This window comes from Perca flavescens, chromosome 22 (assembly GCF_004354835.1).
Source record: "Perca flavescens isolate YP-PL-M2 chromosome 22, PFLA_1.0, whole genome shotgun sequence".
NCBI classification, from domain to species: domain Eukaryota; kingdom Metazoa; phylum Chordata; class Actinopteri; order Perciformes; family Percidae; genus Perca; species Perca flavescens.
In genome coordinates, this window is record NC_041352.1 from 3587808 (window position 1) to 3603918 (window position 16111).

The 16111-nt window shown below is 45.1% G+C and overlaps 1 protein-coding gene across 1 annotated transcript in view; it reads right to left on the reverse strand.

Moving 5' to 3' along the window:
• cubn (cubilin (intrinsic factor-cobalamin receptor)) overlaps window positions 1-16111 on the reverse strand; it is a 100074-nt gene that overhangs the window by 67988 nt on the left and 15975 nt on the right. Inside the window, exons 13-22 of the mRNA XM_028569959.1 lie at window positions 15786-15904; window positions 10793-11027; window positions 9676-9857; window positions 9056-9218; window positions 8141-8331; window positions 7142-7298; window positions 5112-5287; window positions 4528-4693; window positions 1042-1241; window positions 749-896 (exon numbers count right to left, since the gene is read on the reverse strand). Of these exons, the coding sequence (XP_028425760.1) occupies window positions 749-896; window positions 1042-1241; window positions 4528-4693; window positions 5112-5287; window positions 7142-7298; window positions 8141-8331; window positions 9056-9218; window positions 9676-9857; window positions 10793-11027; window positions 15786-15904 (1737 nt within the window). The remainder of the gene's footprint in view (window positions 1-748; window positions 897-1041; window positions 1242-4527; window positions 4694-5111; window positions 5288-7141; window positions 7299-8140; window positions 8332-9055; window positions 9219-9675; window positions 9858-10792; window positions 11028-15785; window positions 15905-16111) is intronic.

Here is a 16111-nt window from a genome sequence, read left to right on the forward strand (position 1 = left end):
CCTGGAACTATAAACTCATGCATTTATTGGTGATCTGTCCTTCTTGCTTAAACAGACTCAGATTTTTTTTTTTACAGTTTTGCTGTATTTTGTCTTTTTTTTTTGTCTGTTTCAGATGTTGCTGTTGTTTGGTTTAGTTTTTGTTCTCTACCTAGTATTACTCATCTTCCTGTTTATTTTTTAGAACTTGGGGTGATATGTCAGTGTACTGTATTGTTTGATAAATGGAAAATTCGCAAAAATAAAGTGTTAAAAAAAAGAAAAAAGTCAGAGATTATGGATTAGAATATGAAAAAGGTTCTTGCATGAGGCCGACTGTATATGCTCATACTACTACAACCCTATATGTCACACTGCATTACACTTCATGTCAAACTTCATACTCATGTACAGTACATTTTGTGGAATTATCAGTTGTTTTTTTTTCCTGGATTATTTATTATTTAGGCCTCAGTGCCAGGTACCTCACTATGTAATGAATGAGAAGGCTGCATATTTTGAGTGTAGTGTTAATGTCAGTCTGAACATTCTCACTGACAAAGAAGTGAGACACACCTTTCAAGTTCTACTGTTAAAGCTTAATTAACTGCTGTTTACATCCGCCTAAATCTCTTTAATTTAATTACCCAATTCAAATGGATGCACACAAGGCTTGGGAGTTTTACTGTGCCACAGGTTACATCATTATCTAAATACTCCCCCACCAGTTCCCACCAGGTGTGGTTTAGCCACTGAATCTTCTGTGTACCTGTAGTGGCATTGATTGAGACATATCTGGCAGAGAATCCCTCGGTGACTAAACTTGAGTCCGACACAAACAGCAGGGTGAGCATGCTGTCAGTGCTGGTGATGGATGGAGGCACTGAACGCCCACAGTACCTGCAAAGAACACAAATCTCGTAACTCACCATAGAAAAATATACATACAGTATATATATATGTGTGTGTGTGTGTGTGTGTGTGTGTGTGTGTGTGTGTGTGTGTGTGTGTGTGTGTGTGTGTGTGTGTGATGTACCTGCCAATCTTGTTTCCTGTCTGCACAGTGCCATTGTCGTACACCTCCAGGTAATCGAAGTTACAGTTGGCGTGGTACTCCAGGTTGAAGGAGTCAAACGACAGGCGAACCAGGTTGCCTGGGGTGACACTGATGTACCAGGTACAGTTGGCACCGTGGGGGTAGTTGTTGGGGTGGCCAGGGCTTGTGATGGTGCCCGAAGGACTGGTCAGGGTATCCCCACAGCCTGGTACAGGACAAACAGGACAACTGGTCAACTTTAGAGATCGGTAGAATTTTGAAAATTGCCAGACAGTGCCACTGGCATGTAGATAAATATTAGTATTTTTTGTAGATTCTTAGCATTAATGGCAAATAGACCATGGCCCATGGTTTGCATGTTTCAGCACATTTACTATGCATAATTCAATCTCTTTAGTCTATAAAGCAAAACTGCCCACTTGCTGCCTGCCAACACCTTTGTTGCCATTTTCAACATACTGTTTGACGATCATTTTAGTGACAGAATCACTACATCATGGCATGTACTGGGAAATGGAGTGAAACTCCAAAGTGCAAATATAAGGATTTTAATTAAAGTTGGAGGATGTACTGTACATTTTTTTATTTTAACTAGAAGTTTCTCAAAGTTACTGAATGTTTAAAAAAGTTAAATGCAAGGTAAAGGCTGTCATTGCATCTGGAACTGTGAAATAGTGTGTTTGTGCAGTGTGGCTTTTAAAGTGTTAAAGAATATGTATTTTTGCTTCCCTATTTTTTCATTGTCAGATTGAAATGAAAACTAACATCTGCTGAAGAGAAAGACTCTTAAATCTCTTAAATCTCCTATATTACTGGAGAGACAGCATGCAGTAGTGTAAACCCGAGTTACAAGTTAGACCAAGCTTTAAAGCAATTTATGTGTTATGTGTTTAACTAACATGTTATGCATATAAAAAAAAACTCTCAGATCATAAGTCCACTCAGTAAGGGGATGCACATTTGTTTTTTGGTTGCCAGACAGTGCCACTGGCATGTAGATAAATATTAGCATTTTTGTAGATTCTTCTCTAAGTAGAACATGGCCCAGTTTGATAATAAGCTTTCGGTCCAATGGGACATTTTTTGGGACAATGAGCCATGGAAACAGTGGCACAGCATTCCAAAGATAGTCAAATTCTACAATTTTATTTCATCCTTTCCTGATCTCGACAATATCAAAGTTGCGCAAAGGTGGTGAGCCCTCCAGCCGAAGTTTGCGAGCTTTCTGCCACACCTCATGCTCTTTCTACGGTGAATGGAGCTGACTACAGTGATTTGTCTTTCAGTGGTTATCTTTGGTCAGACTTCATTTGTTTCCTTTTGTGTGCATCCTTGGCCCAGAATATTGCCTGGGATTAGGGTGGCACCCATAGGCGCGGGAAGTAGGGGTGCTGGGGTAGCTGCAGCACCCCTTGTTGGCGGCAGCACCCCTTGTTGGCAAACTGAGATCAAGCCCGTATTACCCAATGGGCATTAATCATTATGGTGATAATTATCCAATCAGAATAAAATACAAGTTGTTTAATGTAATGATTGGGAGAAGGCTGCATGCACTGTGTAGATTGGCTAAAGATAAAGGTGGGTGGGCATAGAGCAGGTTGTTTACATCGCACTGATCCAATATCAGCTTTCTAAGAACGCTTTGAGATTGAAAGAGTGGAATTAATTAGTAACTGATCCCCGGTCAGATTGGGTTGCATCAGCGAGTGAAAGTGTGGAAAAGAGAGAGAGAAAGCGGCTGCTATAAAAAGGTCCCGCGAATAAATAGCTTTTTAAAAAGAGCTGGGAATGACGAAGAGGAGGATGTCGAGGAGCTAGCCAACGTTAGCATGGAAGAATCGCTGCCTTCTACCAGCTACACTCAGCCACAGCTAACGGTGGCTAACGTTAGCTTTAGCGAAGTTGTTGTGGAAAAAGACAGAGATGAGGCCGGCGGTCATCAGCATTACAGAACAAGGTAATGGCCCCTCAGGTACCATCATCTCTGAAGACCCTGCACTACGGGGACCGATTACAGAGACCGTCCGGGAGGAAGTTATACCCAGAGGGATATTAGCCTTTCAGAATCGGGCGGCTAAATGTCCAGCATCTCGGAGGGAGAACAAGGCTGGCAGCAGAAAGACACGCTATCTCACTAACGAGGCACTGACCCGACACCTTCACAACGGTGAAACGGTACCACGGGAGTGGATTCTAGATCACTGTCCACCGGAGACATTTGTCGCGTTGCCTGTAAAGTGCTCCCAACACACAGCAGCGCATGTGTAGTAGGGTTTAGCGAGCTGCTGAGGGAGCTGGACTTTGAGGATTTGATCTGCGACTTTGCAAAGATAAAGACAAGAAATTAGAACTTCTAAAGGTAAGAGCTATTATGCTATCTGTACATTGAGTAGGTTAATATAATCTGTTGTGACCGTGTGACCAGATAATGTACATATTTAGTTTAGTTTATTGAAATGCCATGCATATCAGACGTATTGCATCATAATTTTGTGATGCTGCTATAAGCCTGTATGAGACAGTTATCAAGTGCAGTAGCCTATATGTTGGCTTTTGCAGTTTGTGAAGTTGCAGCTGACTAAGTGACTGTTATTTTGCAACCTGCACTCAGCTGTGTTGTGTGATGGCATTGTTGTATCTTCAGTCAATCACGTTTCAGAATTACTATTGTGCTCCTGCTGTGTCTTGCCGCGTCCTGCCGCGTCCACTACGCCCACCCATGCTCTGCTGTGCCACGCTACATCCCGAAACGCTCTGCTGTGCCCTGCTATGACATGAACTACTACAACTACCATTGTAGTCACTGTTCCATTATCTTTATTATGACTATTATTGCCAATGTTCATCACACCCCCAACCGGCACCGTCAGACCCCTCCTAGCAAGAGTCTGGGTCTGCCGAGGTTTCTTCCTAAAAGGGAGTTTTTCCTTGCCCCTAATAATCGTAATAGCCTCTGCTAATGCTTGTTCTTGGGGGAATTACTGGAATTGTTGGGGCTTTGTAAATTATAGTGTGGTCTAGACCTACTCTATCCGTAAAGTGTCTTGAGATAACTCTTGTTATGATTTGATACTATAAATAAAATTGAATTAAATTGAATTGTTAATTTAGATTTGTTTTTAACGCTGTAGGATGCTTGTGCTTCTTGCTGATTGATGTTATACTTGCCACAGTAGGATGTAAAATTTTATCATGACTAAAAGTCATAATGCACAAAAAAAGAAGACCAGGAACCAGGCACACCTAAAGCTTATTTCAAATTAAAATGATAAGAATGGAACTAAACAAGACCAAAATACCTAACAATAACTGAATAAAACCACATAAAAAAATGTAAAAGCCGAAGGGTAAAAGCTGTGTGCTAAAACAGTTTGTTACTATTTTTGCTAATAAACGTTATCGGTGGTGAGATACAGGAGATGTGTTTGTAACATACAGTAGGAAGGCAATCAGAGGCTTAAATCTTTGCTTAATATTGGTACTTGTCTCACCCTCCAAGGCAGAGTCGTAGGCTGCTTCAAAGCCATTGTTGCTCACAGAGGAGTCTGTCTTGAAGCGGATGTACATAGACCTCTGAGTGGACTGGAGCCGGGGGGGGATCTGAACACCACAAAATGTCCCCAGCAGAGGAGAACTGGACGTGGAGCCATCCCTCACCTGAAGGAAGGAGGAAACATGCACCTTCATAACTGATCATCTCCATCCATTATCCATCCATCTATCTCTCTCTGTCCACCCAGTTCTCTCCATCCATCCATCTGTCTCCATCCACCCCGTTCTCTCCATCCATCTATCCATCCATCCCTCCATCTCCATCCATCCATCCATCCATCCATCTCCATACATTCATCCCTCCATCTCCATCCATATCCATCCATCCATCCATCTCCATCCTTAAAGCTGCTAAATGCTAACTTTTTTTGTTTCAAATGTATGTGAAAGAGGTCGGTCATGGTGAAAAATCCACAGAGAACACCAAAAATTAATAAAGAGAAGAAGAAGAAGAAGAAGAAGAAGAAGAAGAAGAAGAAGAAGAAGAAGAAGAAGAAGAATGGTTTGGCTGTTTTTCATTTACCTCAACTGAGTCATAACTGCAGGAGGGTCCCTCCACGTCAAATGACAGGAAGTTGAGGGTGACCACATAACCCTCTGGCTGGTTAATGACCCACTCACAAACCTTGTTGTGGGGATAGGCATTGGGGTGGTAGGGAGAGCGGAACTGCCCAGTCCCAGACAAAGTACCTCCACATCCTGGAGAGAGAAGGGTTAATGGATGGTCAGTGGTGAATAGAACGAACATAGCTTTGACTTTTTTGTCCATTCAAATCTTTGCCTGGATCTGTGATAATTCCTTTATCATGGTTTCGTGGTGCTTTTTCAGTAACACTGAGCTGTTTCCTGGGGAAAACAAGAGATTAAGACCGCCTTGGCACAGCCATACTGCCAAAGACCTAGCAGTCCCCAACCGCCTTTAGGAAGTTCCATTCACCAGGGAAGAGTCCAACTCTGTTGAGCTGATCAGCTGATCAGTAACCCACTCCCATATTATCTTAGTCTCTCATCCCTTTTGGGAATGAGGAAACAATGTGAATATAACCAGAGACTATTTAGAAGAGACATGCCACTTCCTCAATCCTCAATACAACTATATAAGGAAAACCCGTAACGGCAAAGATGGCGCTTGTATGCACATGTCCCGCCCCTCCCGCTGGAAAGCCAATCATCTGCTTTTTAACAGTCAAGCCGGGAAACATTTAAGCCTATCGTCTGGTTCCACTGACGCATGCGCACAGTTGAGGTTTTGCGACAGCGGAGACGATTTGGCCACAGCGAGTTGTGGCGTGTCACGCCGCCTTCACACTGGCAGTTGAAATCAGCTCCGATACGGCCGGAAGTCATTCATTTCCTATGGAGATTCGCAGAGCGCATGCAAATGGGTCCAAACCGGGTCCGAACGAGTGCAGTGCGAAAGAAAATTGTGTCAGTTGGTCATCCGGATGCGTTCAAAAAATGTAACTCTTGCGAAAAGCTACGGACGGTTCCTTTCCGACGGAAGGTAGCGTTGCTATGGTACTGATAAACAAACCTGCTAATGCTAATTGGTTAGCTAGCAACAGACGTTTAACTATTGACATTATACCGCTATATCACATTTAACCGACGTGACATGTCAACGTCCTGGGCAACTTTACTCCACGCAGCAGCCTTTCTATTTATAGCTGTATAAGAGAGGTCAGAGAGAATCGGACATTCAGACACTTATCAGTCCTTCTAGTTGTTCTGCCATTTTTGTAAATCGCTTCAAGCTCTTCAACGGTGTAGTACGACGTCCGCTGGGGGCGACACGGAGCTGATTTCAACTGCCAGTGTGAAGGCGGGTGTGTGCAAGATCAGATGGAAGAGGATGATAACAACGCCAAGGCACCGGACTACCAAGGTAGTTAAAGCACAACACCGGCATTCTGGATAGAGACGTAAATGAAGTTGGTGTCGTGAACCCTTGCCCATGCGTAGTAACAGTATAACCTGTGGGGAAAAAAGCGTTTTAAACGTTATTTTGAGGCAAAGTCATCAAACTTTTTCAGCAATTTTTATCATATTCTACTGCTGTTTCTATACATGTAGTTTTTATGTCCCGATGACCAGTAAAAGTGCAGTTTTGACTCTCTGCCCATTTATTTAGATAGGAGCCTGGTCTTGTTAGTCCGAAATAGCTGCCCGGAGGCGTTGCCAAGATGGCGGCCGAGTGGCATGACTTGCCTAAAAGGACTTTGATATAACCCAGCTCACTGAATGCTCTGCTTCACTTCGCTGATCGCCTTGTTTTTGTCAACTCTAGAGAGTGAAGATCTAGAGTTAGATCTACACTAGAGTTGAACTAGAGTGTAGCTCTAGGGTTAGATCTATGCTAACCCATAACCATAACCATAACCCTAACCGCCATACCCAGGGTATGAAGGTATTTAGTCCACGACCATCCTCTATTGGTATCTTTATACCACATCCCGAACAGACTTGCCATTTTCTCAAAACATGTATCACAGAACAAGCGACACATAAACATGAAGTCATAGCACACGTGTGTGTAAATGTGGGGAGTCTCACCGACGGTGTAAACAGCCCTGAAACCAGCCCGGTTGATCGAGCCGTCGGACTTGAAACGAATCCACAGGAAGTTGGAGGAGGAGAGAATGGGAGCCGGCAGGGAGCTCCCACAGTACCTCCCTATAAGAGGATCAGTCTCCATTCTGCCATCACGAACCTGGAAAGAAAGGAGCGGAGAAGAAGAGGAAGTAGAAGTAGGTAAGAGGCAGTTTTAATGGTGTCAACAAAAACTATCACAAACAATATTTGTTGAATAACTATTTTTCATGATGAAAACAAGACTAAAACTAAATAAAAAGTAACCTGAGTAAATGAGAATTATGATGAAATGTATCACATTGTTGGGCAACACATAAAAGCTAAACAATAGAGTCAAAGATGGACGATGCACGATGGACAAATGAATACATTCAACCAGTTGGACTGGAAGAAAGCATTGCCAGTAAAGATAAAGAAGGAAAAAAGTATGTTTTAAAAAACGTATTTGAAAAAGCCAGTTGTGTCTCCATGTTTTTGTAAGATATGGGGTTGCAGTATTTATTTATTTATTTAAAGGTGCTCGAAGCGATGTCACACGTTTTTTAGGCTAGAACATTTTTTGTCACATACAGCAAACATCTCCTAACTATCCACTAGCTGCCTGTCCCCTGAACACACTGTAAAAAAAATGATCTCTGTAGACAGCCCAGGCTCCACAAACGGCAACAAAAACAAACTGCGCCAACCTGCACTACGAAACATAACTAACAGTGTTCCAGTGTTCCAGTGTTCCAGCCAACAACCGACAAGAAGGGTTTGGGGGGTGGGGGTTGGGGGTTAGTGAGCGGAATGGAGTGGGAGGGGACAAGATGAGGAGGAGGGAGGGGGGAGCTAGCCTCGTTTTGTTTGACAATACTTCGAACGTCAACAAGAAGTAACGTCACCCAACATCGCTTAGAGCACCTTTAAGCTAGAGAAATGAATCAGGATCTATGTTTCTGAGCCATAAAGAAGTCGTACCTCCACATAGTCAAAGGTGCAGCTGCTGTGGATCTCCAGGTCCATGTGGGTGAAGTTGAGGGCCACCTTCTCCCCCACTGGCAACCTGATCAGATAGATACACTGGCGGTTGTGGGCATAGTTGTTGGGCCAGTTGGGGGAGATGATGATGCCCTCGCTGTCGGTGAAGGTACCACCACAACCAGGGTCACCTAAGACACAACACATCCCTGTGTGAGCAGCTCCTTTACATTTTAAATTACACAAAACATTATCACAGAGTCACATTTACTGCGAATTTTTGGACAGAATAATGGTATTGGCATTCCAGTTTGATGTTTATAAAACTCTGTGTGATAGCCCTTCAAATATTTAACACTTCACACAAGTTGGGTAGGAGTCTTTTAATTTAACTTACGACAAACACATCAGATGGAATCTGTCTTTCTCTATTTGGTAGTGATGGCCAGATGAAGTTTCAATAACCATTTTCTTTATTCTGTGAGCTCACTAGATGGCTCTCTCTGTTCAACAAAGGGTTGAGAGCACACTGATTTGCCATTTCTTGAAGCTTTTTCTATAAACCAAGAGCACCATCTAGTGGGCTCAACAAATGCAATTCATAGTTCATAAAGCTTCATTTGGACATCACTACTGTTGGGACCTTTATCTGTGTTTGACAAATCATCAACTCAACTGTTTTAAAACCCAGTATCTGAACCAGGAAATAAAGAGAATACAATATGAGTATAAAAATAAGTCTTTAAACAACACTTAATGAAATCCCCTTCAAGAGACGATGGCAAGACTACTGACACATTTAAAGTTGACCTGTCCTGTTATTCTGCTCACAAGTTCAGAATAATCTTCCAATAAATGTCCTGTGACACAGTTGCACATGTTTAGTGTGGTGACATGGTGCGCACAGCTTCTTACTTTGTGATGTTGTGTATGTCATGTGGAAGCCTCGGTCAGAGACAATAAAGTCAGAGTGGAAGTGGATCCATGCTGCTGGACCGGTGGTCTGCAGGGGGGGAGGTGATGCAGTACTGCAGTACTTCCCCAGAACTGGGTCTTCAGGTAGAAGACCGTCCCGGATCTACAATATTTGGCCACACAAGAAAATAAATTAAAGGACAATCAATTGCTAGAACTTATACATAAGGCTATGCTGCATTGTGGGCTTGTTGCATAGACTGGTATCACTAGTGGCACTGTTACGGAGTATAGCAGCAAAATCACCAAAACAGCTTCTAAACCAAAAACTACACAATCAAACCTGTTCCTACAGGAATGTGATCCATAATTGATGATTAACAACATCTGCAACCAAGAGCCTATGTAAAATATAAACACCGCAGTAACATCTGATGACGTCTGGTGTTTAAGCCCAGGTGTTGACGCCTGCGCAGTATACGATATAGCATCTACCAAGAAATATGGTTAAGAGATGAAGTACTTTTTTATTAGACCCACACAATTTGGCTGTAACAGTTGAACTATAATTGAACGTGATTGTTTTATTGACTGATTGAATCTAATCCGGCATTTCTCACCTCTAGGAAGTCAAAGTTACAGTCAGGGTGGTGCTCCAGACTGAGAGTCCCGAATGCAAAGGTGATGAGCAAGCCGGGCTCAACCATCACTCTCCAATAGCAGTCTCGGCTAGGTGGGTAGTTTCCAGGGTAACCAGGTGAGTTAATGTTGCCATAGGGGTCAGTTAGTTCGCCTCCACACACTAAGATGAAAAGGAGATTTCAGGGAAAGGATGAACAATTATTTCACACTTTGGCATTTAAAAAAACCTTTGTGAGCTGCACCTACAGTTGTAGACGTACAAATATTTCACAAAGGAGGAAATCGTTTCATTGTTAACAATGTTATTATAATGTTTTCAGGGCTAAGTATAGTATGTACGATTTTCCTAAAAAATAACGAATGGACTTATATAAAAGTTATCCCTCTAAATCATTACTTATTAGAAGTGATGGCCAAATGGAGCCTCATGAAGCTTCATGAACCATTCTTTTTATTTTCTGAGCCCACTAGATTGTGCTCTCCATTCAACAAAGGGTTGAAAGCTCACTGAATTGACAGAATGAAGGTCTGAATTCACCCATATTCCAGCAATGTGGCATCTTCCTGTGAAATTGTGTGTGTTTATTCATGCTTTAGAACATATGCGCTGCTGCTCTCTCTTTCTCTCTCTCTCTCTCTCTCTCTCTCTCTCTGGTTCATTTAGCAAGGGAAGAGGGGCCATATTGGAAAACTACCAAAATATTGTAGAACACAATAATGCATGTCCACACTGTGTGCATGTGTGTGTGTGTGTGTGTCTGTGTGTGTGTGAGAGAGAGAGAGAGAGAGAGAGAGAGAGAGAGAGAGAGAGAGAGAGAGAGAGAGAGAGAGAGGTGTAGGCCCTATAAAGAGATGTTGATTTGTCTTTTATATGTTTTCTAATTTTTCTGGTTAGTCGCAGTTTGTTGTTTGTCTCATGGTGGCATCCACCTCCGCTTTCCATCATTTTCATGAAACCAGACATCTGTTCCCCTCTAAACCAGTCACTGTATGTCACATGTGCGGGTTCAAAAAGTTGAAACATTACTACTTAGTAACCTACTTTTTTTCAAGGATTTCTCATTAACCAAACCAAAACAGATGAATCAGCCCTACCTGGGTTCTGAGACTGCCAAGCAACTGTGAAGCCACCAGCACTGACAGAGTGGTCCGAGCGAAACCAGAAATACAGGGAATTGTGGGAGCTGTAGAGCTCCTGTGGGTTATTGTGGCCACAGTATTTGCCGATCATGTAAGAGGAGGCAGTGTCCCCGTCATGGATCTGAAGGAAGTCAAAGTTGCAGTTGGTGCTGCTCTCCAGCTCAAAGAAAGGAAAGGTAATCCGCAGAATCTGGAGAAGAGAAAACAAGTCATTCACCGGATCCCTGTCAGTCTGCTACATTTAAAACACAATCACATCCACTAATGCTAACGATGCCCATTTCTCATTTCTCTCTTTCTTTTTTAGCTCATTGTTTTCGTATCAGAGCGGGCCAGTATCCTCAGCTGACTAGAAACCAGACCCAGATTTGTTGAATGTGTTTGTAATGTGGCTCCCTGATTGCTAGATGCGTAAGCATTGTTTAACAAGTAAATATAATTTTGCAAGGCCAGCAATGCATGTCATGATCCATGCAGAGCATGTCGTCTGGACCTATGTCTTTTGGTCCTGACTGTACTGAATTAGGAAATGTTCGATTGATGTAAAAAAAAACAAACAAGCATTCATTGGATATCAAACCTACGCAGTGACAGAGATGTGGCACTCAAGTCTCACGACTTGACTGGAGTCTAACTTGAGTTGCCAATTTGAGGACTCAAGACTTGCTTCACTTACATTACTAATGACTCGACTTGACTTTGACTTGGTATTCAAGACTTGAGACTTGACTTTGTCTTGAGACAGATGACTTCAAAGGACTTGACTTTTTGTTAATATAATAGCCAGATCATACTCTTTTTTTTTTTTCAAGGTATTGAGAAGTTACGTTTTGTTTCCGGGAACATCTTCCTTGTGCTATACGTGCCACCCTGCCAAGTTGCTAGGCAACCTTCCAGAGCGTGGCGGACCAGCAGAGGCAAACGTAGGAGGCAGCCGTCATGAAAGGGATTATGCCAAAAGTTGAAGGAGCTTGTAGTCGATGCTTGTTGTAAAAAAAAAGAACAGCGATGTGCAAGGATTGCATCTCCAAAATTACGGACACGAAAACCACAACATCCAACTTCATCAGTCATTGCATGCAACACAAACAAAGGTACGTGAGTGTGTCTTTGAGCTAACGTTAATTTTTTGTATGACTTGACTTGTCCTCTCCGTGAACCATCACCTTATCGTGGTGGAGAGGTTAGTGTGTCTCTGTGAACCTGAGGGCTGTGTTGTCTGGAGCTGTGTGCTCCTGGTAGGGTCTCCCAAGGCAAAGTGGTCTCAGGTGAGGGGCCAGACAAAGAATGGTTAAAAAACCCCAATGAATAAACGAGGTAGAGATGGAGTGACCCTGCCCGGAGGAAGCCCGGGGCCCCCGTCTGGAGCCAGGCCCAGATGGCGGGCTCGTCGGCGAGCGCCTGGTGGCCGGGTTTGCCACGGAGCCCGGCCGGGCACAGCCCGAAAAAGCTACGTGGCACCCATCTCTCCAGCCCATGGGCCCACCACCTGTGGGAGGAACCGCTGGGGTCGGGTGCGTTGTCACACGGGTGGCAGTGAAGGTCAGGGGCCTCGACGGACCAGACCCGGGCAGCAGACGCTGGCTCTGGGGACGTGGAACGTCACCTCTCTGTAGGGGAAGGAGCCGGAACTGGTGCGAGAGGTGGAGCGCTACCGGTTAGATCTTGTGGGGCTTACCTCTACGCATAGTCTCGGTTCTGGAACCATACTCCTGGATAGGGGTGAGTTGCCCAGGGTGTGAGGCGCCGGGCGGGTGTGGGGATACTCACAAGCCCCCGGCTGAGCACCGCTACGTTGGAGTTTACCCCGGTGGACGAGAGGGTCGCCTCCCTACGCCTCCCTACTACTTCAACGCGCACGTGGGCAATGATGGAGACACATGGAGAGGCGTGATTGGGAGGAACGGCCTCCCTGATCTAAACCGGAGTGGTTGTTTGTTGTTGGACTTCTGTGCTAGTCATGGATTGTCTATAACGAACACCATGTTCGAACATAGGGATGCTCATAAGTGTACTTGGTACCAGAGCACCCTAGGCCAAAGGTCAATGATCGATTTTATAATCGTTTCATCTGATCTGAGGCCATGTGTTTTGGGGGCATTGAACCCGACTGGACAATGTTCAAAGTTTCCCTTGCTGAAGCTGCAGTTAGGAGCTGTGGTCTTAGGGTCTTAGGTGCCTCAAGGGGCGGTAACCCACGAACACCGCGGTGGACAACGGTGGTCAGGGAAGCCGTCCGACTGAAGAAGGAGTCTTTCCGGGATATGTTATCCCAGAGGACTCCGGAGGCGGTTGCAGGGTACCGAAGGGCCCGAAGGGCTGCAGCCTCTGCCGTGAAAGAGGCAAAGCAGCGGGTGTGGGAGAAGTTTGGAGAAGACATGGAGAAGGACTTTCGGTCGGCACCAAGGTGCTTCTGGAAAACTGTTCGCCACCTCAAGAGGGGGAAGCGGGGAACCATCCAAGCTGTGTACAGTAAGGATGGGACGCTGTTGACCTCAACTGAGGAGGTAATAGGGCGGTGGAAGGAGCACTTTGAGGAACTCCTGAATCCGACTAATACGCCCTCTATGTTAGAGGCAGAGCTGGAGGATGATGGGGGATCATTGTCAATTTCCCAGGCGGAGGTCATTGATGTAGTCAAACAACTCCACAGTGGCAAAGCCCCAGGGATTGATGAGATCCATCCAGAAAGGTGTGTGCCAATTACAGGGGTATCACACTTCTCAGCCTCCCTGGTAAAGTCTACTCCAAGGTGCTGGAAAGGAGGGTTCGGCCGATAGTCGAACCTCGGGTTGAGGAGGAACAATGCGAATTCCGTCCTGGTCGTGGAACAACGGACCAGATCTTTACTCTCGCAAGGATCCTGGAGGGAGCCTGGGAGTATGCCCAACCGGTCTACATGTGTTTTGTGGATCTGGAAAAGGCTTATGACCGGGTCCCCCGGGAGATACTGTGGGAGGTGCTGCGGGAGTATGGGGTGAGGGGGTCTCTTCTCAGGGCCATCCAATCTCTGTACAACCAAAGCGAGAGCTGTGTCCGGGTTCTCGGCAGTAAGTCGGACTCGTTTCAGGTGAGGGTTGGCCTCCGCCAGGGCTGCGCTTTGTCACCAATCCTGTTTGTAACATTTATGGACAGGATATCAAGGCGTAGTCGGGGTGGAGAGGGGTTGCAGTTCGGTGGGCTAGGGATCTCATCGCTGCTCTTCGCAGATGATGTGGTCCTGATGGCATCATCGGCCTGTGACCTTCAGCACTCACTAGATCGGTTTGCAGCCGAGTGTGAAGCAGTTGGGATGAGGATCAGCACCTCTAAATCTGAGGCCATGGTTCTCAGCAGGAAACCGATGGAGTGCCTACTCCAGGTAGGGAATGAGTCCTTACCCCAAGTGAAGGAGTTCAGGTACCTTGGGGTTTTGTTCGCGAGTGAGGGGACAATGGAGCGGGAGATTGGTTGGAGAATCGGCGCAGCGGGTGCGGTATTACATTCAATTTATCACATCGTTGTGACGAAAAGAGAGCTGAGCCAGAAGGCAAAGCTCTCGATCTACCGGTCAGTTTTCGTTCCTACCCTCACCTATGGTCATGAAAGCTGGGTCATGACCGAAAGAACGAGATCCAGGGTACAAGCGGCCAAAATGGGTTTCCTCAGGAGGGTGGTTGGCGTCTCCCTTAGAGATAGGGTGAGAAGCTCAGTCATCCGTGAGGAGCTCGGAGTAGAGCCGCTGCTCCTTCGCGTCGAAAGGAGCCAGTTGAGGTGGTTCAGGCATCTGGTAAGGATGCCCCCTGGGCGCCTCCCTAGGGAGGTGTTCCAGGCACGTCCAGCTGGGAGGAGGCCTCGGGGAAGACCCAGGACTAGGTGGAGGGATTATATCTCCAACCTGGCCTGGGAACGCCTCGGGATCCCCCAGTCGGAGCTGGTTAATGTTGCTCGAAAAAGGGAAGTTTGGGGTCCCCTGCTGGAGCTGCTCCCCCCGCGACCCGATACCGGATAAGCGGACGAAGATGGATGGATGGATGGACTTGACTTGTGACTTGCTTGACTTATAGCAGGGACTCGACTTGACTTGCTTGATTCTCACCACAATGACTTGAGACCTGATTGTGACTTGCACATGTGTGACTTACCTGCACAGTGAAACAGAAGGAGTAATACATTATTCAATCTAGAGGACCTCTACAGGAAGGTATTGTCAGCTGAGAAGCTAAAACAAACCGACTGTAAACTACCTGTCAAAGTAAACCAAAGACAGGAATCTCTTTTACCTAAGGTAAGCCCCTTTCACAAATGCACTACACACCTGTACACAATCTAGACATCGCCCACAGAAGCTGTATGTGAGAATGCAAATGTCAGAATCAGTTGGAGCGAACATTACACGGCCTTTAAGCCCTGCCAGCTCCCGAGTACTAAGTCTGTGTAATGTCTGATTGACCCTATTTATTTAGTTTATTGTCAGCAGAATTCACGGCGAGCATTTCTATCATTGTCTCGCATGAAACTGGAAGAAAACAAACGTGGTGGGGTGAAAAATAGCAGAAACAGTTTCTGCCTGTTTAAGGGTTTAGTTTTTCCTCGCCACTGTTGGTGGTCTAGACTTACTCTATCTGTAAAGTGTCCTGAGATAACTCCTGTTGTGATATGACACTATGAATAAAATTGAATTGAATTGATGGTTTGGCAAGAGACTTTGTTATTTATGACCAAATTACAAACCAGCTATGTGGCTACAGTGTAATCTGCATCATAACATGACTCCTGCATGCTCTACACAGACGCCGTCCATTGCCTAAACCTGAGTGTTTGCCGTAACTGAGAAGGTGTCTGACACAGGCAATCTCCTGTTGTGTGCTACATGTAAGAAATGGAAACCTTTGGTCAGTGTCCAGACCTGATTCGTTGGACACTGCTGGAGGACAAGGAAAAGGGCTTCAGAGAGACTGTAACTGACCTTGTTTGGGTCAACGCGGATCACCCAGGCACAGCTGACCTGGTGATCGTAATTATCATGCCCCGGGGTGTTGGGATAACTGAAGGAACCAGCAGGACCAGACAGGTAGCCTCCACACACTGGAAACACACATACATAGATTCAGAAAAAATAGATTACAGTTCATACTCTCAGGGGTCTTCAACGTTCTTTATGCCAAAGACAGACCAGGGACCCCCTACTACATATATTGTAAAAAATGTAGTTGCATATTAAATTCGGTCGGATGGATGAAAATGGATGGATCCATATATAAAGTGATATATATAACATATCATCAATGTTGT